At 31.4% G+C, this 27,872-nt stretch overlaps 3 protein-coding genes across 3 annotated transcripts; 2 read left to right on the plus strand and 1 right to left on the minus strand.

The window, feature by feature from the left end:
• Window positions 1–11: 11 nt before the first annotated feature.
• Window positions 12–5,867, plus strand: LOC112690100 (gustatory receptor for sugar taste 61a-like). The gene is made up of 8 exons (XM_025564022.1): window positions 12–190; window positions 280–456; window positions 1,023–1,291; window positions 1,767–1,921; window positions 2,222–2,393; window positions 2,470–2,559; window positions 3,308–3,366; window positions 5,813–5,867. The coding sequence occupies exons 1-8, from the start codon at window positions 58–60 to the stop codon at window positions 5,865–5,867; spliced, it is 1,110 nt and encodes a 369-aa protein (XP_025419807.1). The 5' UTR covers window positions 12–57.
• On the minus strand, window positions 5,611–27,535 carry LOC112690031 (alpha-L-fucosidase-like). Its single transcript, XM_025563920.1, has 9 exons — window positions 27,102–27,535; window positions 7,529–7,670; window positions 7,340–7,446; window positions 7,109–7,269; window positions 6,835–7,036; window positions 6,632–6,772; window positions 6,400–6,565; window positions 6,172–6,310; window positions 5,611–6,095 (listed from the first exon to the last, which is right to left on the minus strand). The coding sequence occupies exons 1-9, from the start codon at window positions 27,334–27,336 to the stop codon at window positions 5,976–5,978; spliced, it is 1,413 nt and encodes a 470-aa protein (XP_025419705.1). The 5' UTR covers window positions 27,337–27,535; the 3' UTR covers window positions 5,611–5,975.
• LOC112690032 (zinc finger MYM-type protein 1-like) lies at window positions 16,294–19,221 on the plus strand. Its single transcript, XM_025563921.1, has 3 exons — window positions 16,294–16,417; window positions 16,508–16,656; window positions 17,572–19,221. Exon 3 carries the CDS (start codon window positions 18,302–18,304, stop codon window positions 19,208–19,210), a length of 909 nt encoding a protein of 302 aa, XP_025419706.1. The 5' UTR covers window positions 16,294–16,417; window positions 16,508–16,656; window positions 17,572–18,301; the 3' UTR covers window positions 19,211–19,221.
• Window positions 27,536–27,872: the final 337 nt, after the last annotated feature.

Genomic DNA, 27,872 nt, shown 5'->3' on the forward strand with positions numbered 1-27,872 from the left:
TTCCGATCGGCTACTAATTTTCCGACGATACTTGGCCAGTGTTTATGCCTGATTCCAATGTCGCAGGACGAGTTTCGATTTTGCAGCGTGAGGACCATACTATCGGTAATAGCGCTGCTCTGTCAGATAGCCATGACCATTTTGAGCTTTTGCTGGTTGAAGGAAAGCGGCGCGAACATATTCAAAGGAGGTGCAGAGTGGTCGCGATCGTTGCCCTATTACGAGGGCGATCGCATTTAGGTATCGTAACCTACTTAACGACGTGTATCCCGTTTATAGGCGTGGTACTGTTTTTTGGCGGTGCGGCAGTTACCATGGCATTGCTCATCAATCTGTCGATCAACTGGTGTGGGCTGCTGAAAAAATGGGAACAGGTGGAAGGGTACTTCGGTCACCAGAAGAATTTGAAATTGAAATTTACTTTAATATCTATTTTGTGTATCATATTCTCAATGGGTAAGGATGAAAGATGACCAGGTAGGCGGTTTAGGCTCTTGCTTAGACTATGATTCATAGGCAAGTGACAGAGTGACATTTTCAAATAAAAAAATTCCTAAATAATTATGAATAGTATAATTTTTTTTTCTGAAATGCGATCCTGTGGTTCTTAAAAATATTTATTTGTAGTAACATACAAATGTCAGTATATCTGTTATAAATCTGATATCTGATAGTTACAAAGATTACCGGGTAGGTGGCATTGTCTTAAAATTAATTTATAATTCAATTTCAAATCCTTTAAAACGTGTTCAAATTATTTTTAATTCCTTTCCATATTCGAGTTACATATCGCAGATCAATAACAGTTAATTTAACTCGTAGTAAATGTTGAATTAAATATTTTAAATCGTCGAAAAACAAATGGAAGTGTATACTTTTTTCTTGCGAACTGAGGAGGGATTGTTATCGTCCCTCTAGTCATATTATTATTTTCGCTTGTGATGCTGCGATGTCACTATAGAACTTTTAGCTATAAATATAAAATAATAGTAATGGCAGAGTCGTCGTCAAACGTATTGCAGTGGAACATTTGAGTTACTTGTTGACGGGAATCATAACGACGAAAAAGGAGAGTTCCCAAGAAGTGTTTGAAATTTATGTGTTAAGAATGTTCCCACAAGTATTCAACATAATCACATACAACGTGTGGATAGCCTTATTGGTGTTGGTGATCAATTCCGTATCAACTCTCACCCTGTGTTTTTCGGACCAACTCATCATCATGGGCAGTATAGCGTTGGGCAACTACTTTCAATCATTTAACGACCGCATGAAAATGTGTAAGGGAAAGGTACGGATACTTAAATTGAAGTTTTGTTCGACAAAATTATATTTTTGAGACATTGAAGTTTAGTTTACTTAAAATACATCAATCAAGAAATCTATTATGATCTTGAAGAGTAGAATAATGATTTTCACTGAGAATAGTAAGATAAAGTTTAAGGTATAGGCACTGACTTATAGATATTATCGCAGTGGCAAACCCCGCTGTTAAGCGAAAAAAAAATTCTGTAATATGCTGTAATATTATATAGCTGCGCTATATTAGATTATTTTTTAAACACAAATGAGGTGCATGTGCATACATATCTATACAATTTTAATTTTTAACCTTTCAGTTCTTATTACAGTATAAAATATTTTTTTAAATAAATATACTTACATGTCTCGATTATGAAAAAATAAATGAGAATAAAAAAATGTCGCGACATATTAGTATATTTTATGTAGTACTGTTTTGTGTTCTTTCGTGCGTATGCTTACAGAAATTAACTTCCGACCAATGGAAAACTTTAAGGGTCGATTACACACGACTCTGCAATTTGACCAGATCGCTGAACGATTGTTTATGCCATTTACTATGCGTTTCTCTACTATTGCATTTATACATAATATGCGTGGAAATGCACCAGGGTGTCTTGTAAGTTAATATTTTTATTATCATAAACTTAAATTTAAAAATTGAACTCGTGTATAAACTGCTAATTGTATTGGCGAAGACTGAGTTTCAATTTTGTAAGGTTTACGGAGAGGGTATTTTGAAAAATAAAATAAAAGCCAAAGTGCTTATGTTGTGTGTACTTAAGATATTTGTGGATGGAACTAAGCACATAAGCGTATCCGTAAGCTTATTTTGATCATTTGATTATTGATAAACTAACCTAAGGATCAACACAAAATATATTTGAATAAAAAATATTATAAAATATTAATTATTTAGAGAAATAAACGAAAATAACAGTTTGGGTCATTACGTTCATGCCATACTTTCATTTTTGGTTTCTTCATTGCGAGGATGTTTATTATGTCTGTGTTCCGTTAACGTATATGAGAACAGTAAATTACCAAAAAGATCACTCTATGATATACCACAGCAGTCGTACTGCAATGAAGTGAGTTCAATCGTTCAGTGTCTAATAAGCAATGAAAACGTATCTACGTTAAATTATATTAAAACATTTTTTTTAGGTGGAATTTTTTATGTTGCAAATACAAAAAGATCATGTCGGACTCACTGGAAGTCATATGTTTTTAATGACCAGAAGGTTTTTATTAACAGTATGTACAATTAACTATGGATTTATTTTATTCGTTTAATATGCCTACTTAATACTAGGAGTCGTAGTCATACACGGGTATTTTTTACTGATACACGTGTATTTAATACCCGTTCCCCGTGTATTTAATACCATCTCGTATGTATTACCCGATAAGTAAATATCAGACACCCGTATAGTTATTAATTCATGGTAATTAAAGGTATATTATATAATTATTCAAATATTGGTATGAATCTTGGTTGGCTTTCACAGAGATTGGCAATTTTTTTTAAACTAAGTGGATATTTCACTCTTATAAATATGTTTTTAACTTAAATACTTTATTATAGCTACTTATAATTACTTAATATTTTGACTTATTCTATCATAATTTAAATAAAATGTTTTCTATATATGCTATCGCTCCGGCGCATACGAATTGCGTCCCTAAATGTCCGAGTTGCATCCGCGGTTTTGTCACGACTTATCCGAGTTGCGTCCGCGGTTTTCTCGGGCCATGGGTTTTTCAGCAACTGTGAATATTATTTGGTGATAAACTCGTAGATAATCTCGATTATCATCGATATCTTATCTGTAAATACCACCTTAAAATTTATTGTTGAAAATTCATTTTGTTCATGTTAGCATTAGTCTTACTTCGTAATCCATTATATTTTGCACCAAATATAATTTATGCAGATTTTTTAATAAATAATAATAAAATTCATAATACAATTGTTATAAATAAATTTAATATTTAATAATAGAGAAATCTCAGTTATTACAATACAAAAACATGGAGAATAAAATACACGGGTAATGTCGGGTATTTAGATACACGGATAATGACGGGTATTTAGCTACACGGGTAATGCGGGTGAACGGGTATTTACAAATACACGTGTATTTTATTTACACGGACCTTAATCCCGTTTCAGATAAGAACACGTGTACCCGTGTAATTCATTACACGTGTAATGGCGAGCATTACTTAATACAATTTGTTCTAGGTGTTTGGAACGATTGTTTCGTATGAAATATTATTAGTTCAAATGAAAGGATACAATTCTCGAAAAAACACTTAAGAATTCTATATTCGAAGTCATAATATTATTGTTAGTTTAATTGATTATGATTAATCACCAATCTATTAATGTTACCATATACTATGTAAATATTTGTATAAATACTAGAGTCTTGCATTCTTTAAAAATGTGTTGATTTTACTATTAGTGTGATTTAGTTATGATATAGATCAACGGTTCTCAAACTGTGGTACGCGTACCACTAGTGGTACGCGAAAGACTATAAGGTGGTACGCGAAAGGCCGTGATAGAACGGAAATTAAAAATTTGATATTTAACTCTTATATTAATTTAAAAACACAAATACATTTTTATTAATAAATAAATAGTAATTTTATTGTAGTATTTTAATGCCTTTATGTTTAAAATAAATGTATTTTATTATGTAAAGTTTATATGGTTCTATTATTAGTGGTACATTACTGATAATATATTCAAGTGGTACGCGAAAAAAAAAGTTTGAGAACCGCTGATATAGATAATAAATATAGTGTACAATAACAGAATTAACGTTTAGAAATAAGAATTACGATTAATTTGTTTATTCTGTATAAAATTAACAATTATAGCGAATTTGAAAACATTCTGAGTTTATTTATTATTATTGTAATAATAATCTTTGATTAGGACAATGCATCCTTAATACCAGGGCCGACTTTACTTAGGATCGACACGTGCGACGGCACAGGGCAACAAAATCAGAAGGGTGTGTGAGAGGCGTCAAAATTAAAATTTAAATTTGAAATTTAAATTTAAATTAGACGCTTTTTTTTTTTTTTAGTAATTTAAATTTAAATTAAATAAATATATATATATATATTTAATTACATATTTATTATATATTTTATTATATATATTATATATATATATATTTAATTTAAATTTAAATTTCAAATTTAATTTTAATTTTGACGTCTCTCACACATATTTTAATTTTAATTTTTTTTTTTTTTTACTATAGATAAAAAAAAATTACGATGTGTTTCAATATAAATTTTATTATTATTATTATTATTGCAAGTACTTTATCACTTAGCCACTGCATATTACATGTTCATATTAATAATCATAACTCATTCAGTATCCTTCATCTAAAATCAAACACATATTGTACCTGAATAGTATAGGACAGTATAGGTTCTCAACATGGGCGATATCACCCTTCGGTGGCCGTTGAAGAGGTTCTGAAGGATAGTGAACATGTTGTAGGCGATTGGGGGAGCATTGGGCAAGTCTTGGGTAGCAGGATAGTGTTGAGTATAATATGTATTATTTTTACATTAAAACTTAAAACTGAAGAAAATGAAAAACAGTATGCTGAGTTTCGCGCCATGACATATATGCTATTATTTTCAAGCAATATAGTCCTATCCATTTATCTAAAAAATAAACGTGAGTTAAAAAAATATATTTACCTAACAGATAGGTCAACATGCGTTTGACTATCTGTAATTATTTTCAAAGTTATTATTATTTTTTATTTATAAACCTATTTTCTATTTAATTTTCAACTATACGCTTTTCAAGCATATCATTTTTGTTTTTCTTTCTAAGGGGCGTTAAAAAGTATTTTGTTTCTAAAGAAAACGACAACTTGAAAAAGGATAAAAACCACTGGTACAAAGAATTTAGTATCAGTTTTAACAAATACGTTACACCAATGTATAAATATCATATAAATAAACATTAGGTATGTCAATAACATTTACGGGTCTTATTTAAAATTATCAAATATTTTAGACATATAAAACGTATATCTTACCGTAAACATACTACAAAACATTTATATTAATTCAATTTGTAATTTATATATGTGAGTATATCAGTGTATTTCAAATATTTTGAATAAATTATTAAATTATTAAATTAATGTAAAAAGTTTTAATAAAAATATAGTACTTATACAAAACGAAAACAATATAAACACATAATTTAATTAAAAATATTTTTCATAATCATTAAAATAAACTCTGTTATATATCAGTGTTTCCCAAACTAAAGGTTGCAAAATATTTTTGATGAGTCACATTAATAACAAGAAAAATATTTAAGCTAACAAAATATAATTATAATTAACAGAATTGAGTTATTCTGCATTACGTCAAGGTATATAATAATTCCTTATAATAAAATGATTATTAATTTTATTAAATTAAACCATATTAATTTTTTTTTTTTTTTTTTTAGATTCATCTCCAAACACGTTCTACCAAAAGGACATTTATGGGCTGCCTTAGCATAAAGCTTGGGAAACATTGTTCTATACGATAATATGCGAATATACGTAGGTGCTATGACAAATAATGAAATAATGAATGATATTTAACTATCACATATTAATAATAGGATACTATTTTTGAGAAGCACTTTCAGGATTCAAAATCACTCGCAAAGCCCAACCCCACATTGATTTGATAATTGATTTATCTTCGAGTTTAATTATTAAACCACCTTCTGGCTTTTGACTCCACTGCAAAAATAATAAACCATAATAATATGAAAATAGAACATAAATACGTAAATTAAAATTTCATAAAACTATTTACCTTGAGTTCTTTTTGTGTATCCAACATAACAATGGACGCAATTTTCAATTTGTCCAAGCATGCAGAGCTCAGTAAATTATCCTCGGGCCATTGCAAAACTATTGGATAAATTATCGTAGAAACGTACCCTTGAGTGTACCTTGATGTTAATAAATATTTATTAATACATAGATATGTAATGGAAAAAATTAAGTGACCTTAAGACATAGTGCAACTATGTAATCTAACCATAAGTGAGAGTTTTGCGTATCATTTTGACACTTTGGCCATGGTGTGCTGTTGTAAATCGATTCACCGTTAACGGATAACCATTGGCCGATCTGTAATAAGCGTTCTTCATGCAATGGCGGAATCATGCCATCACTAGTTGGGCTTATGTTTAATAACAGATTACCTGAAAATTCAAACCAACTTATTCGAATTCATTTTTATATATATTATATATTATTTTACGGCGCACCTCCAAAGCTAACTGTTTCCACCAACTGGGCGATTAGATTTTGAATGGTGTACACATCTAATGCTCGAGCATTTTTTCTGTAGCCCCACGAATACTTATCGATCGTCATAGCGTTTTCCCATTTTCTGCCAACTACCTTTCCTAAAATACGATTTGTATAGGAAAAAGTCACGTAATCAAATCTTTTCAAATCAACGCGTTACCTGGTTGAAACCTGTCTGCACATGTCAAAAATCCACCATGCTTACATAGCGTATCACCTCCCCAACGGTCGTTCACAACGATTGTGTCTTTCACGGGGCTATCGTTGTACAACCAAGCGAGAAAATTCAACGAATCCCAATAAGTGGCTGGTGCTTCCCATTCGCCATCCGACCATATGACTTCTGGCTTATAATTGTTCACCTAAAGCACAATAATATTGCAATATCGGTAAAAAAATGGAATGTTGTATTCAATGTGCCGTATTTGATTTACCAATTCGTAAAGTTCCGGCAGAACTTTCTCGGTCACAAAAGTACGGGTAGTTAGATTGGACTGTTTGTCTTGCATCCAAAGCGGGTTAAACCACTCGTATAACGAATGGTAAACACCAAACCTAGTTGAGTTTAAACTTCTCACGGCTCTGCTCAGTTCTCCTATTTTCCATGTGTAATGTTCATCGGTTAAAAAATCAAATAAAATATATAAATATTACGATACACAAACCTACTAGATCTCTGTGTGGTCCGACGTCTACGGAGTTCCATCCAAACGCTCTTTTTGACGGCCACATCGTGTATCCTTCGTGGTGTTTAGTGGTCAGTACTACGTACCTGATTAGTAAAAAGTAAAATCCGACCAATGTTCAAGTTTAGGACAAGTAGGATTATAAAAATCTATCGACTTATTAATTACTTTGCCCCGGAGTCTTTGATTATGCTAGCCCATTGCATAGGGTCGAAGAACTCCGCAGTGAACTGAGGACCGAACTCTTGGTACGTAAAACCTGGCCTGTAGTTTTTCGTCATGAAATTTACGTAAGATGCTCCTTTCCTGCCTATATTTATGAGTAAAGTAAGTAAAAATTATAAATAATATTATATTTATATCTTTTAAATATTATAAGATATTTATTATTGCGTTTCAAATGTTATTTTTTTACCCACGACATGGTGTAATTTTTATAAAATCATAATTTTAATATTTATTAATTAAAATGTTATATATGAACGTATTCATAATTAATATAAGTAATTATACTGTGTTGTTATTATATTATGTAATATATCTAGAAAATATAATTTATGGTTTGACATTTATATCAATTCTAAACATTAACTGTATATGATTTTGATGTTAAATTATTTTAAGAATTATAACACTTTATTTTATACGACTGAGCAGTACTACTAATAATTAATGTTTAATTTTCACGGAAAGATGTAAGATTACATTTTTTAATGAAATATTTTTGAATTAACATAATATTTTCTCATATGTTAGTGAAAATCTGTGAAAATAATTTTGAATGTAGTTTTAATTTTATAGCTTAAATAAAATAATCATTAATATTCTGTAAAGTACGTAAGGACAATAAGCTGATTAGTAATTTCATTTTATTGGGTATTTATATGAATACTTATTTAGAATTGTTGATACAACTTTTTATGGACTATAATTAAAATTATTGTTTATTTTCATAGTTCTTCATACTGTTTTATACTCCTATATTAATAATCAAGTATTTATAAATTTAACTTTTCCATACATGCACAATACTAAATATATCATTATATGCATGAAAAATAAATAATAAAATAAAACCTATCTTTCTCCAACGTTTCTCAACAGCGAAAAAGACTGTTACTTTTCCATATTTAAGTATAAAGCGACGGCGGAAAGTTTGCCACGAATTCACTGCTATATATGTATAAATGTTTATATTTATAATTTAAAGTTATATTTCTGTATTTCTCATTTCATATTAATATTATAACGTGTTCAATGTATTAGTAGTTGACCAAAGTAATTATTTTCTTGGTTTATTCTTTTTTAAAAGACCACCCACCCCCATTTTTTCATAAATCATGTTATCCAAATATATCCCCTTCACGCCGCTACTGTAAGTATATATATTAAATAAATATAATTTAGATATTTTGCTATGTATTTGTAAACCATGCCCCATTTTCTTCTATTCCATTGAATTAATTACGACTGTACAGACCTTATATGGTGATTGTGACTTATTCGTTGCTTAGTTGGCAAAATGTGAAAATTAAATTTCATAGCATGATGTTACACGTTTTGTCATTTTGTCTTATTGTAATTCTAATCGTATATATATACTCAGGTGAAAGTTTTCAAAAATGTAAGCCATGGCGCTGAATCTATAATTCATATGGTCGAGGAAGACGCGTTTGTTAAATAAACATTTATACTATTTCTGTGGTAATGTGATTGTGGTATAATGACTAAATGATCAATAAATGTAAAATGTTTTAAATGAAACCCATATTAATTATTTGGTTGGAAATTGGTGTCATAGTTCTGAAACATCGTAATGTGTACCTACGTACGATTATCGTGACTCAAATTTGTTGATATTTTGTGACAACTCACAATTAATATAAAAATTTTAAAAAAAAATTGTTAAGTTTACCTGTTTTATCTTTGTACTGAATTCGTATACCGTATATGTACTTCTGTGAAACGCACGTAAGTATATATAGTAACGTACGCACGTAAGCATAATACGTGTGTATATACCGGTCGGCTACAGAGAGCATATATGTATATGTTACGGGCAAAGTATACAATTTGGGCATTTTATACATTGTCCGGACAGTATATAAAATGCCCTTCGTATATTGGGCAATATAAATAACAGATGATATGATTTAATGAAATATGATAAATCAATGAATAATGACATATATTTATATTATTGATTAATTCATCTCAGTAGAAATAATTGATTGTACCACGAATCCTTTCTTGGCTGTGCTTCCTTTTCTTTTACATGATTTGCAACTATTTAAGTATAGCATAATCATATCTCTGGTAATATTTTTATATTTTGTATTTATCTCATGTTTCATCCTGTTTCGTCCACCATGTCTAATCAATAAATGAACCTTATGTATAACATCAAATAAATCTTCATTATGTATATAATATTTAATTTCGTTGTTTTCAGATACTGGTACAATTAACTTATTAACATCAGAAACTTTTAACACGTAATATTTTTTTAAAAGTTTTAATCTAAAAAAAAAAATAGCACCAGCATTAAAATTGATTGGTGATCATTAGGATTCGGAAGTTGATGCATTTGGCATTTTTTTTTTTTTTTTTTGGAACTTTTTAGATAATGTTCTCTTGGCCACAAATGTGTTTCTATAGAATGTGAATCCGAACAACTAATTTTTATTTTACATTTTTTCGCATTTTTTGGTGTTTATTACTTTTTAAGTCATTTTTTGACTTTTTTATTAATTTTTACTGATTTCACACTAGTTCACTAGTTATTGTTTCTTGTCGACCATTATGCCGATAACTTAAAATTTGTCCGATTTTATCTCGCCGATTTCATTCTTAGTTGTCGTATATCGTGAATATTATTATACCTACATTTTATTAATTTTTCCTAATATTCGATTAGTATACGATTTTATCTCGTCAATTACAGTCATCGCCTCGTTGCCATGTTACAGTGAATAATACCTATTATATTTAAATCTTATTATTTTTTTTTGTAATATTTTCAAAATGACGAAAATTAAAAAGTCGGTTAATGCTCGTCTGTGTCTCCCAATCATTTCAGTGGACGTATAGAGAGAAGTTTTTCCTAATGTAAATATTTATAAACAGATAATCGTCATTCATTTACTTTTGATAACATCAAATACACTCTAATTTTACAATAGAATGATTTTTATTTTTGAGTAATTTGTAAGCTTTAATAAATTTATAAAACAAATGTTTATAATTATTTTATTTCATATTTCAAGGACATTTGTTATCATTTTTATGTCATATTTTGAATAATTTGTAAGTTTTGATAAATTTATATAAAATTTTATAGTAAAAAAGAGTAAAATATTTATAAAATTGTGTTTTTATTAATTTAAAACAAATATTTGTCATTTTAAGTCATTTTTATATTATATTCACATCTTTTTATAGGTAATTTTTTAATGTTTTTAAGGTCATCAACTTCCGAGCCCTAGTGATCATACATTTCGTTTCATAAGCGTTTAGAAAAATTGTATTGATCATTGGTACAACGGTACAATTACAGTTAAATAGTGATTTAAGTACTTTGTACAATTAAATAGTCTTAATTATGTAATTGAAATTTTTTAAAGAGTGTATTCATGAACCATTATTAGAAAATATTTTAACCAGACAAAAACTTTTTTTTTTTTAAAAAAAAAATATGACTTTATTTTGAAATATTACAATCTATACAGGGTGTACAATAAGTAATAATTACGGTGAAAAGAAAGAAAAACTATGAACTAATGATGACATGGTAGGAAATCTCTCATTAGAGACACCTAGTGGCTTTACAATAACATTTACAATTTATTACAATGATTTAATTTAAGCAATTTATAAAATTTTTAAATCGCGGCACCAGTTCCGCTTGAGTCGTCTAGTTGGATTTTCGGGTAGTGCTGGTGTAGCAAGGTCCTTGATGAGTTGGTTGGGGTTGGATAGAAGTTTTGCGTGGAAGCGTTTGTAATATAGAGTGGCTGTATGACAGAGCGGATCTTGAGATCGGAGTTTATAATGTTATTGGAGACATACCAGAGTGCTCCTGTAATTAGACGACAGCAAATATTTTGGAAGGCTTGAATGGTTCTTTTGTTTGATTTTTTGGCAGAACCCCATACTACCACCCCATATGCCCAAAGTGGTTGTATGAGAGTTTTGTATAATAATATTTTAATGTTTAATGTTAGGTACACGACATCAAAATATTCTCGGTCGGGTGGTGCTGCTGAGTGCCTGCCCTTAAATGTTAAATTCTGTTATTTTACATTACATTAACTATCAAATTTACCCATTGTACATAATGTTGTATAGATTGTAAATTACTTAAATATATAAAAAAAAAAAAAATGTTAGGTTTGAGCGTAGGAGTGGCCTTAGTAGGTGTAGTCTTGAATTCAGCTTTTTGCTTTTATTCATGAGGTGAGATGACCATGTTAGTCGTCTGTCAATTATCAAACCAAGATATTTAACTTCGTTTGAATGAGGAATTATAATATTATTCATTGTTACTGGAGGACAGTAATGAGGCCTAAGAGAGAAGGTATTTAAGGAAGACTTTGTTTCATTTATTTTTATTCTCCATTTAACGAACCATTGAGAGAGGATGTCAATGTGTGTTTGTAATTGGCGACTTGCAGTGGTATGATCTGTGGCCGTAGAGAGGATTGCGGTATCGTCTGCATAGGTTCCAAGGATAGTATTTTCAGATGTAGGCAGATCTGATGTGTAGATAGTGTATAGAAAAGGAGCAATGTCGCTGCCTTGAGGGACCCCAGCTGCAATAGGAAATTGTTTCGAGTGTTCGAGGTTGTGGTGGACCTTGAATGTGTGGTTGTCTAAATATGATTTTAATATTAGGTAGTAGGGGGCAGGAAAAAGAGTTTTTAATTTGAAAAGTAGTCCATCATGCCAGACAGTGTCGAATGCTTTGGCTACGTCCAAAAATAGTCCGGCACAGTATTTTTTGGTTTCTAAGGCAGTTGAGATTGTGTCTGTGACCCGGTGTAACTGGTGGATTGTGGAGTGATTTGTACGAAAGCCGAATTGGAAGTTGGGTATGTTTTTATTTACTGTTGTTATATGAGAGAGGCGCTTTAATAGTATTTTTTCAAGAATTTTGCCAAGCACTTGTAGAAGACTTATGGGCCGGTACGAAGAAGGGTGTTTGGGTGGTTTGCCAGGTTTGAGTATTGTCACGATAACTGATGATTTCCAAGTTGATGGAAAATAAGATAGTCGTAGAGTTGCATTATAAATATGAGCGAGAAAGATTATTGTTTTTGCAGGAAGATTTTTGATAACTTTGTTAGTTATGAGATCGTGACCAGGAGATTTTCTGTTGGCCAGTTTTTTTATTATACCACTTATTTCAGCTGGTGAGGTGGGTTTGGCGGGTAGTGCCATAGGTAATGGAGAGTAGAGTGATTCAGCGACCGTCTCTAGGTGCAGAGGTGGTGGTGAGATTGAATGTGGAACGAATGCTGATGATAGTCCCTCAGCTAGTGTGTCCGCTTTTTCCTTGTCAGTAGTTGCTAGAGAGTTGTGTGGCCGGCGAAGAGGGGGCGTGATTTCCTTTATTCGAAGAATTGATTTAGTTTTGCGCCAGAGAAAGCCGTTTTTTAGTGATAGATTTTGTAGATAGTTTTTATATGAGTCATTTTTGTGTATTTTTAGCAGTGATTTAAGTTTGTTTGAAAGCATGTTGTATCTTGTCTTGTCGTCTGGATAGTGGGTTCGCTGCCAGGTAGACCTTGCTCGACGTTTCTTAGCTAATAATTGCCTTAGCTCTGGGGTTAAATTATTAGTTGGGCTCTTGCTTGGTCTCTGGGTTGAAGAGTCTTTAGCTGCATTTTGTATATTGTTGGTAAGTAAATTGATTGCGCTGTCAATATCAGCTGATGATTTTAACTTTACATTAAGTATAGTTTTTTTTGAAAGAATATTTCTGAATGTGTTCCAGTTTGTGATTCCAGGAGTGATAGTTGGTCGATTTTGTTTCAATAGGGGTTGTGCTCCTATGTGAAGAAGAACTGGGGTATGATCAGACGTTGGATCGTTTAGATTTGTAACGTGTGTGATAAAACGATTTGGCATGTTAGAGATGAAGAAATCAATGGTGTCTGGATGACGATTAGTATGAGTTGGCCAATAAATCGGAGTGGTGCTTGATAAAAGTTTGAGATGTTTTTGTGTAACAAGGTTGTGTAGCGCGCGGCCCCGGGTGTTGGTGGAATTGCTCCAGGTTTGATGTTTGGCATCGAAATCCGCGCCTATAATATAGCTATGACTGAGAGATTGAAGAAGAATGATGAGTTAAGGTATAGGAAATGGTATTCCTGGAGGAAAGTAACAGGATGCTATAGATATAGGTACCGAGTTTATTTTTAAGGTTGTACTAGCTGATTGGATATTAATGCTCCTATGTGGTAGCAGGGGGGAGTGTTCGATTCGGTTGGAGATTATAAGTGCAGCTCCACCATGCGCCGTTCCGTCTGGGTGATCTGCTCTAATTATTTCATATCCGTATATTTTGAGTAAAGAAGATTTTGTAAGATGAGTTTCAGAAATAAGTGCGATTTCGATTTTTTTTTTCATTGAGTACGATTTGGAGTTCATTCAGGTGTTGGAGGATACCGTTGGCATTCCATAAGAATATGGTAAGTGGTTTTATGTTGTTAGTTGACATTTTTAATGAGTTTTTCTATGACAGTGGTAAGTAGTGACACAAGTGGATTGATTAGCGCTTTTAGATCATTTATAAATAAAGACAGTTGAGTTGTGAGGTCTTGGTTTTGATTTGGGTTGTTAGTTTGGGGTTGAGGAGAAGATTCTTTATTCAGTGGAGGAAAACTCTGTGAGTACGTTGGACGATGAAGATCTTGGTTAATGCCTTTTGAGGTTTGTTGGTTATTGTTCCTGGTGTTGTTTTTAGATTGTGCTAATTTTTTTTTCAAGTCAATGTGAGTTTTGCACTCTTTATAGTTAGCCGGGTGACTACCGTTGCATAATGTATAATTAGCAGGGGTGCTCCGGTCCTTAGTGCAATCTATTGATTCATGTTCTAAGCCACATTTAACACAACGAGGAGCGTGATTGCAATATTTGCAGGTGTGACCGTATGTCTGGTAACGAAACAAAAATTTAGTAACAATTTAAAACGAAAAGTAGTTGATGATATAATTATTAGACCATCAAAGATATTACATAGTGAATTGAAAAATTATGATATTGAAAATATAACTTCTAGGGATGTTTTAATAATAAAAATAAATATACATAATGCTCGATAAAATATGCCTGATAAAATAGAAGAAAAATAATCAAAACGCAATTTACGTACTCACAAAAAATACACGGGATGAAATTTAAATAGACCCAAAAAATATTCGGGACGCAATTTACAGTTACCCAAAACACTTAGGCATATAAAACTGTCCGATTACACCTGTTTCCCAACGGGGGAGAAATTCCTTCATAGGAAGGAATTTAGATACTTCGTGAAGGGTTATTTTAGTAAAGATGAAATTGTGAGAAAGATATTTTTTTATCAAAATATTCAATGTGTAAATGACTACTGTAAAATAATTTTAAATGTTGTGATTTACCTCTTATATAGTTTATCTCATATTACTGTTTTTATTGTTTTTAATAAAACCAAAAAAAAAACCTTTTTTAAATTGATGATGGAGCATAAGATTTTTGAAATTTTACAAATAGGGCGTGAAAAAAAATATTGGAAAAAAACTGATATACATTATAACGTAAAATATTAAGTACATGCACCTATATGTATTTAGTTATAGCGTTAATATATTGTACGTACTAAATTATAATACAATATTATAGTTGCTTTGGTTCGTTCAAACAAAATAAAAATAACATTAAAAGGCTCTCCCCTCACTTTTATCAACAATTTGGTAAAGCGAGCCACCGAATCGAAAATTTAATAAGAGCATGCGATTGCTCATTTCTATAAAAAATTGAAATTATGCCACTAATGTGGTTCTTAAGTCTAATACAGTTACAGTTGTGTCATGTATGGTACCTAATTTGAACAGGCACGTTGTTAGTTTTAAGATACCAAGAAATAAATATGTTGAATCAAAAAAAAAAATTGTTTTTGTAACTGAAGAACTTTTGTATTAAAAAAAAAAATAACTAAAACTAATAAAAGTGGTGAACTCATTATAATAATAATAATTGATTAATTTAAAAACAATTATAGATATAAAAATCCATATTACTTGGTAATAACGAGGAAATGGTATAAATGTAAAAAAAAAATAAAAAATAAATATGCTATGAGAATTTTTGAGGAAAATAATTTACACCGAAATTGAAACACATTTAAACTGATTTAAAATACTAAAATAATGTCTCTACTTATACTCATATATATGTAAGTATATCCAGAGCCGTATTTAACGGGGGGGCAAGGGGGGCAATTGCTCCGGGGCGGCAAATTTTGAGGATCAACATAAAAAAAATATATATTATTATAATTTTTCTTGTATGACCATTGACCGTATAACTATAATACATTATTATTTCGTTCATAAATACCACGAAAAAGCCGCGGTCTATCGCTGCATGTCACAAGGCGATAAGAATTAAGAACTTGTACTAGTTGTACTGTTATCGTATAAACTATTTTCGATATTCCTGTACGTTTTCCTCGAAAATAGTTGGGTACAACTATGTATATCAATATATCATATTTTATCTCGATAATCGGCACATTACACTGTTAGATGTGCAAACATTTTTTTCAGTTCGACGATTTTTTTTTTTTTTTGACAGTTGAAATATTATTTTCACAACAACAAGAGTTATGTGCATTAATAATATTAATATAAAGTAGGTAATAATATTTTCACAACAACAATAATGCCAGACAAACGAATTAGATTAAGCGGCGCAGCATTCAAAAAGGCGGCAAAAGAAAAACTAGAAAAGACCGATAATATGCTTAGAAAAATTCCAAAACTTCATTCATATTTTGCTGCTACAAATCCGGGAAAAGTATATTACGTTGTCGTACTTTCATACCTAAATTATACCATTTTATTTCTTAATACTTTACTCACGTATAAATATAATATTATGTAATAGACGGAATCGGAATTAAAGAAATATAGTCCAAAAAACATAGATAAATAGGAAATAATTTAGATGGTGCTTATGAAGTTCAAACTAATCAGGTGGACGTTCAAAATGACAATGAACACGCAGAAGAAGGGACTTCGGCAAATGAACGACAGGTATTGTTGAAAAAAATATTAATTTTGATCGGCACCTACTGATTATTTAATGTTACAATTTTTTTTTTTTTTTTTATGAATTTTTGTTATAAAACATCAAATGAATAATAATTAATAATATCATATGAATAATCAGCTAAACAATTTTATTCTTAATGCCAATTAATTTTTGAGTATAAATTTTAATATATAATATCTTTTATTCGATACGGAGCGTGGACCGTTATTCGTCGACCGTTAAAAATATACTGTTAATTTATTAAAAACCATAAAACTATTTTTTTTGTTATTTTCATTCAAACAGTTTTAAAATCTCAATTATTTTTTCTACATAACCTAGCAAAAAAGTCAACTAATACAGATCTATTTTCAAAATTTAAATCGGGTCACTGGAAGTAACTAAATAAATCATTCTTTTTCGTACCGATTTTGAAAACGAAAAAAAAATTCAATAACTAAATTCAGTGACTTGTGCATGCGCTATGAGGTTGTTCTAGGAATTATTAGTCGATTGGTTATCGTAGTCGTTATCGTGATAATGACCATCATTAGCCGGTGCCCGGCTGAACGATTGCGGAATCGGAAACTGATACAGAAATGTTTACCGTGACTCGTTTATTTGCTATATTGTACTATAATATATAATATTTTAGACTGACTAATCATTGGCTTTTGGATTTTGAAACGACAGATATACCTATTATTTATTAAATAATAATTATGTAGTTAATCGATATAGGTATGGTTATAAATTTATATTTTAATGAAATGTATGAACATATCGTTATATTCGGAATATTCCTAAATTTTTTTTTTTTTTTTTTGTACGATTCCCAAATTAGACCCGTGATTTATTTGCATTTTTTTCCTATTATAAATTTTTATTTTAAAATTGTTTTTTTTTACTAAATTTAGACTGAAATCATCAAAAGTTCTTTTCATAACGTTGGTCATGCATCACAAATTCCTTTATCCGACCCAGCAAAATGGAACTTCGTTTCAGATTCTATTAACTTCCTACTTGAAAACCCTCCAAAGTTAGACTTACAAAAATTACCATTCGAAAAAACAAAAAGAATAATTGGCAATACAAGTAGATGCCTAACTCCTGATAATTTTATGAGAAAATTACAAAACGGTGAAAAAAGAAATTAGAGATTGGATTGTATATTCTCCGTTCAAAAACGCGCTGTTTTGTTATCAATGTTTACTTTTCTCACCAAAATCAACGGTTTTTGGAAATAAAGATGAAGGATTTATAAACTGGAAAAAGTGTAATGAAATTTTACAAGAACATGAAACCAGTAAAAATCATGCTGAATCAGTGAAAATTTTGTTTTCTCGAATTAAAAAGAACTATAATGTGATTGATATAGAACTAAAGAAAGATATTGAAAATCAGACTTCTTGTTGGAAAAATGTTTTACATAGAATAGTCGAGTCAATTTCCTTTTTAGCATCGAGAGGCTTAGCTTTTAGAAGAGACAACCAGACTTTTGGTTCAAAACAAAATGGTAATTACTTAGGTTACTTAGAACTTTTGGCAAAGTTTGATCCATTTCTTTCTGCACACATAGCCAAATATGGAAATAAAAGAAAAGGAAATGTGTCCTATTTGTCATCAACTATATGTGACGAGTTCATAATGCTGATGAGTAATACTATACTAGACCAAATTGTATCGGAAATCAAAGAAAGAAAATATTTTTCTCTTATAGTGGACTCGACTTCTGATATAACAATACATGATCAGCTCACAATTGCAGTACGGTATATAACAAAAGAAGGCAAGCCTGTAGAACGTTTTCTTGGTTTTATGTCCTCTGTAGGACATAAAGGAACAGATATAGAATTGGCAATACTTAAAAAATTTTCAGAACTTAACATAAATTTGAAATACTGCAGAGATCAATCTTATGACAATGCGTCTAATATGTCGGATATTTATAATGGGTTACAGTCTCGAATTAAAAGTCATTCTACAACAGCATTTTTCGTGCCATGTTCGGCGCATTCTTTAAATTTAATAGGGTCTAATGCCGCTGACACTACTCAAGAAGGAACAATTTTCTTTTTTAATTGCCAAGCGATTTACAATTTTTTTTCTGCATCAACATATAGATGGAATATTTTATGTGAAATAATTAACAATAATTCAGATTGTGTTCAGATAAAAAAAATGTGCACAACTCGTTGGTCTTCGAGGTACGATGTTTGTAAAGCAATATTTAATGGATATGAAAAAGTTCTCAGTGCTTTAAAAACTATTCATGATGATGAAGGACAAAAAAAGGAAACTAGACATGAAGCCTCTTCTATTTATAATAAAATTAAAAGTTTAAATTTTTGTTTCATGATTTGTATGTGGACGCCTATACTTCAAAGATTTAATGCGACAAGTGTAACTTTACAATCTATTGATATTGATTTAGTCACAGTTGTAACATTATACAAATCATTGGAAACATATTTAGAAGACATTAGACAGTTGGCTATCAGTAGCCGTAGTGTCAAGTTGCCCGTAGTGATCCTACTCCAAATCGCGCGTGTTTAAAGTTAATTTCAATGAATTCCATTAATAAAAATGCTTCACCTCAAGACCTCAACCTTCCTGATACTTCAAAGAAAAGAACTAGCAGTGTCGCTCTTACACCTCCTCACACTAGCAAAAACAGATTCTCGCCACTACTAACTCTCCAAGACACCGGTGATATGAACAATACTACAGAAAACGACAGTACTCAGCAACCACAGGTCAGACCTAAAATTCCACCTATTTATGTTTATAATATTTCCGATTACGAAAACTTTCATACTTCTTTAGCAAATATAACATTTGACAATTTCTCCATTGTAAATATAAAATCTGCCTTAAAAATTAATTTAAACTCGATAGACGACTATAGAACCGCCACTAAACTTTTCGATGAATCCGAAATCGAATACCACACATACCAACTTCCTGAAAATAAACAACTATCGGTAGTAATTAGAAATCTTCCTGTAAACATATCGGAAGCTTGTATTTATAACGAACTTCAAGAACTTAAATTTGAAGTCGCTTCTGTCACACGCCTACAAAACCAATTCAAATCGCCAATACCAATCGTAGCAGTATTATTGTCAAAATCATCTAATGAAATATTTTCCTTAAACAGACTTTTACATTGCGTAATGATAGTAGAACCACGGAAACTCTCTAAGGATATTCCACAATGTACAAACTGTCAAAGATTTTCCCACACCAAAAAGTTTTGCCATTTACCATCTAGGTGTGTCAAATGTGCAGGTGGCCATCATTACAGTCAATGTCAGAAATCATTAGAAGTTCCTCCAAAATGCGTTAACTGTGAAAGTAATTACCCGGCTAACTATAGAGCGTGTACTTTTTATAAGGAGATATTAAAACACAAAAATAAAAATAAAACTAGTACAAATCTTATTCATAGCTGGAATTATTCAAACACAAAACCTAATGAAAATACTCAAAATATATATTCAAATAAAGATAACACTAATAAGCAGTACACGTACGCCTCTGCATGTAACAATAATCTTAATAACAGCAAATCAACCAAAAACACAGATAACGATAATGATTTTAAGAAAACTCTATTACCACTAATTACCACGTTTGTTACTCAATTAATGCAAAAAATAATTGCAAATCTCCCAGCTATCATAAACAGCTTAAACTTAAATACAAATGGATCTCCATAATACTTTATTATTAAACTGGAACGCCAACGGTCTAAAAAATCAAAGAAATACATTATTAGCTTTTCTTAATCACCACAACATCCATATCGCATGCATTACCGAAACTCACTTGTCGCATACAGATAAAATACAATTCCCAGGCTACAAAATATATCGCGCTGATCGTATTACACAATCTCGTGCCATGGGTGGAGTGGCTATCCTAGTACGTAACAAAATCAAACAACAACAACTGCCTTCACTTGCCCTGACGTACCTTGAAGCCGTAGCAGTTTCCATTAATATAAACAATAAATATATAACGTTCGTCAGTGCTTATCAACCTCCTAGTCGTCAAATGCTTATGGCAGACTATGAAAAAGTCATGAGCTTTGATAACTCAGTTATAATTGCCGGTGATTTAAATTCTAAACACATTAACTGGGGCTGCCGTGTTACAAATCCAAATGGCTCTAAACTACAAGCATTCATAGAAAACACACCTTTTTCAATATCAGCTCCAATTACTCCTACTTACTTCCCTACTGATATAAACCGCTTGCCGGACATATTAGATATCTTAATAATTAAATCTGTCCCATTTGCATGTGTACATGAACCTCTCATCGAACTCGACTCGGATCACATACCTGTTAAAATAACGATTAGTTCACTCTCTCTCTTCAGCCGTACAAACAACTCATTACTGAAAGGTAAAACAGACTGGAATAGATTTTCTAACCATGTACAATCTAATCTGAAGATACCAACAAGTATACCTACCACTCAAATAGCAGAACAAACAACCGATCATCTGACGGACGTCATAACAGAAGCCGCTCAGACCTGTTATAATTCCGTACCGCAAACTATACACCGTCCTGGCTACTTACCACACTTCATATCTTCACTTATTTGTCGTAAACATTTAGCTGGGCGCACCTGGCAAAATCATAGGAACTCTACAGATAAAAAAATACTAAACCTACTCACTAAAAAAGTTCAAGTAGCTTTACAAAATTACCGCGTATCCTCATACAATAGTTATTTGTCAAATATGCGACCGGGTGAATCAAACTTGTGGAAAGCAACAAAAAGGTTATTAAACCAAGATATCAACACCATTCCCCCTCTTCGCACCGATGCAAAACTTGTCATATCCGATCAAGAAAAATGTGATGTTTTTCAAACATGCTGTTCAATACCTTTTCTTCCAACCATATCTGTAATCCAAGCAACGAACAAAGAGTAAAACACACTTTAGATCTACCAAATTATGAAGTTCAAAATTCCATTAATTACGTAACGCCAAATGAAATCAAACAAATTATTAAAAATCTTCCGAACAAAAAATCACCGGGTCACGATAAAATTACAAACCTTATGCTAAAAAAATTACCACCGAAAGATCTAGAGTTTATGGCTTCATTATTTAACTCATTATTGCGACATGGTTACTTTCCATTCAAATGGATAGTTGCAACCATAATACTAATAAACAAATCAGGGAAGGACAAATCTAACCCTGACAGTTATAGACCAATCAGTCTCTTATCTTCAATTTCAAAACTGTTTGAAAAAATAATTCACACTAGACTTCTGTTCTATTTAAATGCCATGGACCTCATACCAAAATTCCAATTCGGGTTTAGATCTAATCATTCTACGGTTTAACAATTATTTAGAATAACTGAACATATCAATACCGCATTTGAAAAACATTGTCATACCGGAGCTGTTTTTATAGATATATCAAAAGCATTTGACAAAGTTTGGCACGAGGGCCTGCTGTTTAAACTAAAATCCATAAATACTCCATCTTACTTGTTCAATATTATTAACTCATTTCTACTTAACAGGCAGTTTGCTGTTAAAATAAATAATAACACCTCTGATCTTATGCCTATATCTGCTGGTGTACCTCAGGGCTCTAAGCTTGGTCCCATACTTTTCAACATCTACGTGTATGATATCCCTCAGTCACCTCGTACGAACATCGCCCTCTTTACAGATGATACTACAATTTTCACCGAATCACGTAACATAGAAGCAGTAGCCACAAATCTACAAGTTCATCTCAATACAATATCTTATTGGTGTAATAAATGGCGTATCCAAATAAATGCGTCAAAAAGTATAGGTGTTATTTTCAGTCTTCGTCCTTACCACCCCCCTGCACAACTAATTTTTAACAATGTAAATATACCTTGGAACTCGTCAGTGAAGTACCTTGGCTTGATATTGGATAAACGGCTAACTTGGCAGCCCCATATCTCTTCCAAACTTCAACAGGCATATCAGCGCCTTTCTATGTTATACCCTATCCTCAATAAAAAATCTTCAATACAGAAAAAATGCTCTCTTCTTATATACAAGCAAATCTTACGTCCAATACTCACTTACGCATGTCCGGTCTGGGGGAAATGCACGACCACCCACATCAGAAAAATTCAAATTTTTCAAAATAAAGTGCTACGCATTATTGCAAACGCTCCTTGGTTTATAAGGAACGTAAACCTACATAAAGATCTTCAGGTCCAGGAAATCTTAGGCCACATAAAAACGTCTTCAAAAAACTTCCATACCTCTCTGCTCAACTCTTCTGGCTCACTTCACTATAACCTCCACATACATCCGCCTCAACGTAGATTAAAACGTGGACGTCCGCATGACCTTCTGGTTTAACACCATACACAATACATTGCTAAAATATAAGTTAACTTGTATATATTATTCTATATATTTTATATTATGTTATCTTATACTTTATTTATTCTTAATTATTATTGTATCAGTCACTGTTACTTAATTATAGTCAGCTACGACTCAGCGTAACTACTACCAATGTTATTATTATGTTATTATATTCAATATTGTACATATATAGTATATATTAGTTAGTAATTATATCTTATTAATTATTTTATTCTTATTATTCTAATTAATTATCATGTTAAAATTGTTAAAAATTGTACCATTGTAATCATCAATAGATGTAGATAGCCAAGGCTAGAAACATCTTATTTAAAAATAAAAAAAAAAAAAATAATAAAAGAAGACATTAGAAACAAATTTGACTTTTTCTTAGAACAAGCAAAAATAATGTCTTCAGAAAAATGTTTTTCCTGGGAAATTTCAAGAAAGAAAAAAAGAAAAAGGTTTTTTGATGAAAATGAAACTGCAGATGAAAAAGTATTGGAAAGTTGTCAAAAGATGAAATGTGAAGTATTCATAGTTATAATTGACCGATTAATTATAAATTTATGTGAACGAAAACTAGCTTACACTGAACTTCATAAAAATTTTGGTTTTATATTAGTCATGGAATCAATGGATACAGATAATACACGTGACAGTGCTAAAAATCTAGTAGAATTATATTCAGAAGATCTAGATAGTTCGTTTATAGAAGAAGCAGTGCAATTTAAGTCAATTCTTGGTTTTTTTTCAACACAGGAAAAATCATCATTCATTAAGCTTTTAAAATGTCTCACTGATTCTGCACTATTGTCATCATTCCCTAACGTTGAAATAGCAATGCGTATATTTTGTTGTATGGCTTCAACAAATGCAAGTGGGGAACGATCATTTTCCGTATTAAAACGAATAAAAAATTATCTAAGATCCACTTTAATAGAGGAAAAAATGTCATCGCTTTCAATATTAAACATAGAAGATGATCTTTTAAAACATACTGATTGGTCAGAAATTATCCACCAGTTTGCAACCATCAAATCAAGAAAAAAATTAATATAAAAAAAAAGTAGTAATAAAAAGTAATAAATGATTATAATTTGACACATTTGGTAATTTTTTAAAATTTACATGTGAGATTTAATTAATAATTATAAAATTTAAATATAAGTAAGAATTAGATACTTAAAATATACATTTTATCGATATGAATAATTTGTAAATTTATTGTTTTTGCATATGTAGTATCTTTGCATCCTCTCCGTTTATACGCTACTGACTGTAATTAATAGTGTGGTGAACATAATTTTGAATTGTAATTTTCTTAAAGGCAGCATATTTTAATTTGCCCCGGGGCGGCAATATAGCTTAACGCGGCACTGAGTATATCTAAAAGAAATGATATATAATAAAGCACAATCGTTGTCGTTACTGACGATTTCCTGGGAAATATTAGCTATAATTTGTTACAAATAAAGAAAACTAAATCTTAGAACACCTTTTAACAGCTTAAAATTATAAATTAAAAGAAAAAAATTAGCTATTTGTATTACATACGAATAAAATAAATATTTAATAAAAATTTAGTGCTCTAAATCCGCCTCTGTAATTATCACAGTATGAGATAAAATCCAGACTCTTTTGTAGTGACAGGTCAAATAAAAAATATGCTTGAGTCTAAATAAATATGATGATATTATACAGGGCTCGAAATGGACCGGAACGCACCGGAACGCTGTTTCGGTTCATGACAACATTTTTTTAGCGGTCCGGTTCGTAAAAAAAATACGTTTACCGTTCCGGTTTAAACAAATGTTTTCTGTATCTACCATATTTTGGTAAAATTTAAGCATTTTGCAGAATTGTTTATTGTAAAATATTTAATAAACGTCCAATGACCGTGATGCATAAGTACATTTATTGCTTATCTACACGATAATCGCCGTCCGCCAATAATGTAATTTAGCTTTATTTACACAATACCACCTAATCTCTTTTTTATGCACATATACGTATGTGAATTTTAAAAGTTAAAAATAAAGCATTAGATTGTTTGAATTGTAAAAATATAAAAAATTTAGTATTATCTGTTGATAACATAACTCTTCGCTTTTCCAAACCTTATTCTATAATTTCGAATGGAAAGTCAAAAAAAACCTAAATGTCTAGTTTGAGAAAAAAAATATTTGAACCCAAAAAATCTGACGCTTGTCTTATAGCATTAAAATTACATAAACAATCAAAAGAAAAACAAATAGAAAAAATTTTCGAAATCAAATTATTGAAAGTATTGAAATCAAAGTTCACTATTACTGAAAAAGTTTTTAGAACTATTTATAAAATTGTAAAAACTCAAAGGCCTTTTGTTGATTTACCAAATGAAATAGATAATAGATTAACAAGTTTTAAATAATATGAATATGAGAAACATTTTACACTCTGATAAAACGTCTGTGGATATAGCACTCCACAAAGCATCAGATATGAAAAAAAATGATGTGCCAAAATATAATTTTAACTAAAACAGTATTAAATAAAAGATACAACTTATGTATTTAAAAAAGGTAGTACTTCAGGAAAGGGAAATTATAATTTTGGTGGGTTATAGCTCCAAATCCTATGGTATGTATTAAAAAAAAAAGAGTTTCGGTTCAGAAAATTTTCCATTTTGAGCAATGATATAATATATGCATACATATATTAATAATATGTATATATCCATCACGATTAAAGAGTAAGATTAAAGTATCAAAAGAACACGTGAAGATGTCCATAATTGATTATACTTTAAAATTACTTTATTTTACTTTAGTACATTCTAAGCTTGATTTTGAAAGTCTTGCTAGTTGGTGAAATAGCTCGATAAATTAATTACTTATCTTCACCATACCGTTAGAAAATTGAAAATAATATTTTACAATTGTTGTATCTTTAATTTAAAGAAGGTATATTGAAGCATCATTCTGGTTATTATGTTGTTCGTGGTTTTTTCTTGCAATTATGTTTTTGGATATTCTAATTCTTATAGCTTAATTAAGAAGAACTACATGACTACCGTAGGTATTTATTTTTATGTCTACAATAACCTTAATAATTTTTATTCATCTCTCTTTGATCTAACAAAGATTTTTTGATGTTTGTATATATATATATACAGAGGTCGCCACTTATTGGGCCCATGGTTAATTGACTCATTTGTCTATTAGAATCAAAACGGCTGGGCATGATTTGCACATATATTAACACACAGCAAACAATTCGTCTATTCGACTAACACACCGGTTAATAGGGTCATTTTAAAACAAGATAAATCGAGAAAATATGTACATACATTGAACAAACGTGTTATAAATTCGATTTAAGTTGATACTGAGATGGATCAATACTGACATATAAGTCCAAAATACTAAACTTGTAACCGAGGAGAAAAATATGGTGAAATGCAGTCAAAACGGCAAAAACAAAATGTGTCTGGTGATAGTGACCAAGAGGAACCTAATGAGAAACCACCATAAACTAAACAAATGCTAGAAGCGCTTCAAATTCTACGTAGAGGGATTTAGCAAAGAGGCAATTTTGACATATTCAAGCAACATAAATCCTACGAAGATATGATTATGAAGTTGTCTGAATAAGGGAAAAATCCAATCAAGCTTGAATAAATTTTATCGAAAAATTAATTAGATTACATAAATATTATTTTATTTAATTTTTAATAGAGCAGCTAGATTTTTATTTTTATACTCAATAAATATTTTTTAAGTAAATAAGTTTTTAATTTTAAGCATTTTTAAATTTTTCTTAGTCATTCGCCTTATTGATTCATTCGGTTAATGGACTCAAATGGTCAGGTCCAAAGTGAGTTTAATTAGCGGCGACCATTGTATATACATGTATGATCAGAGTTGATCGCAATACATTTTTTTCTTTTTTTTTCTTTGCAGTCAGTCAGTCGATTACTGATCGTAACATTTTTACTTTAATTATATTTCATACTAATCGGAATTTTTAGAAAAAAAAAATTATTATTATATTAAATACATGTACGTCACCTCTCCAGTTCATCCAAAACCATTCACCGCCGAACGCCGGTACCGAATACACGCCCCAGTGGATGAACACTCCGAACTTCGCCTGGTCGTACCACGCGGGCAGCGGCCTAGCGTCCAAGCTGGTCCAGTCCGGTTCGTACCGCCGGACGTCCGAGGTGGTGGACGTACACGCGGCGAACGCTGCGAGTGCGACGACCGCCGGCAGCCACGCGCAAGTTTCTCGGCAACGCAACATATCGCGCGTGATTCACGTGTACGCTACGTTGATCGCGGGATCGCCAACTGAGCTCGGACAAGCGCGGTCGAGATCGAAACTGAGGGATGTGCGAACGTATGCGAACGCGGACGTTCCGCCGACGTACTGTTCGTACTGTTCGTTGACGAGCGGTACGACGACGGTGGCGTTCAGTGGCGGTGTCTGGTGTGCGACCCGTGTCCGTACGCTGGCCGTGTGCGCACGCGTACACGACACGCGCAAGAACTCGATGCCGAGGACGCGATGTTTGCGCACATGCGGGCCGGACCCGGACATTTCGCCGCGGACCGGTTCGTCGCCGGACCACCTCACCGCCGTACCGTTTCACCGCCGGACCACCTCGCCGTGACGAAAACCTCCCCACGAAATGTGATTAACACCAATAATGTACCTATCATTAAAGATTGATGTACATCAATACTACGGTTATATTTTATCGAACCTCACCACCCGACTTTTTGTATGCGTTCATCCTTGATTGATATTCTTTGAGTTGTGAAACATCAATTCTGATG

Source organism: Sipha flava, unplaced genomic scaffold (genome assembly GCF_003268045.1).
Source record: "Sipha flava isolate LNK unplaced genomic scaffold, YSA_version1 48_pilon_pilon, whole genome shotgun sequence".
Classification (NCBI taxonomy): domain Eukaryota; kingdom Metazoa; phylum Arthropoda; class Insecta; order Hemiptera; family Aphididae; genus Sipha; species Sipha flava.

Excerpts from the sequence above, each read along its gene's own strand:
- LOC112690100 (XM_025564022.1), top strand. The coding sequence starts at position 58 with ATGTCGCAGGACGAGTTTCGATTTTGCAGCGTGAGGACCATACTATCG. Across the intron at positions 457-1,022 it reads GTGTATCATATTCTCAATGG|TGGAACATTTGAGTTACTTG; the intron begins GTAAGGATGAAA and ends AACGTATTGCAG. Across the intron at positions 2,560-3,307 it reads CCAGAAGGTTTTTATTAACA|AGAAATCTCAGTTATTACAA; the intron begins GTATGTACAATT and ends ATTTAATAATAG.
- LOC112690032 (XM_025563921.1), top strand. The coding sequence starts at position 18,302 with ATGCTGATGAGTAATACTATACTAGACCAAATTGTATCGGAAATCAAA.
- LOC112690031 (XM_025563920.1), bottom strand. The coding sequence starts at position 27,336 with ATGTTGCGTTGCCGAGAAACTTGCGCGTGGCTGCCGGCGGTCGTCGCA. Across the intron at positions 7,037-7,108 it reads TGCCGGAACTTTACGAATTG|GTGAACAATTATAAGCCAGA; the intron begins GTAAATCAAATA and ends ATTGTGCTTTAG. Across the intron at positions 6,311-6,399 it reads ACGCAAAACTCTCACTTATG|GTACACTCAAGGGTACGTTT; the intron begins GTTAGATTACAT and ends ATTAACATCAAG.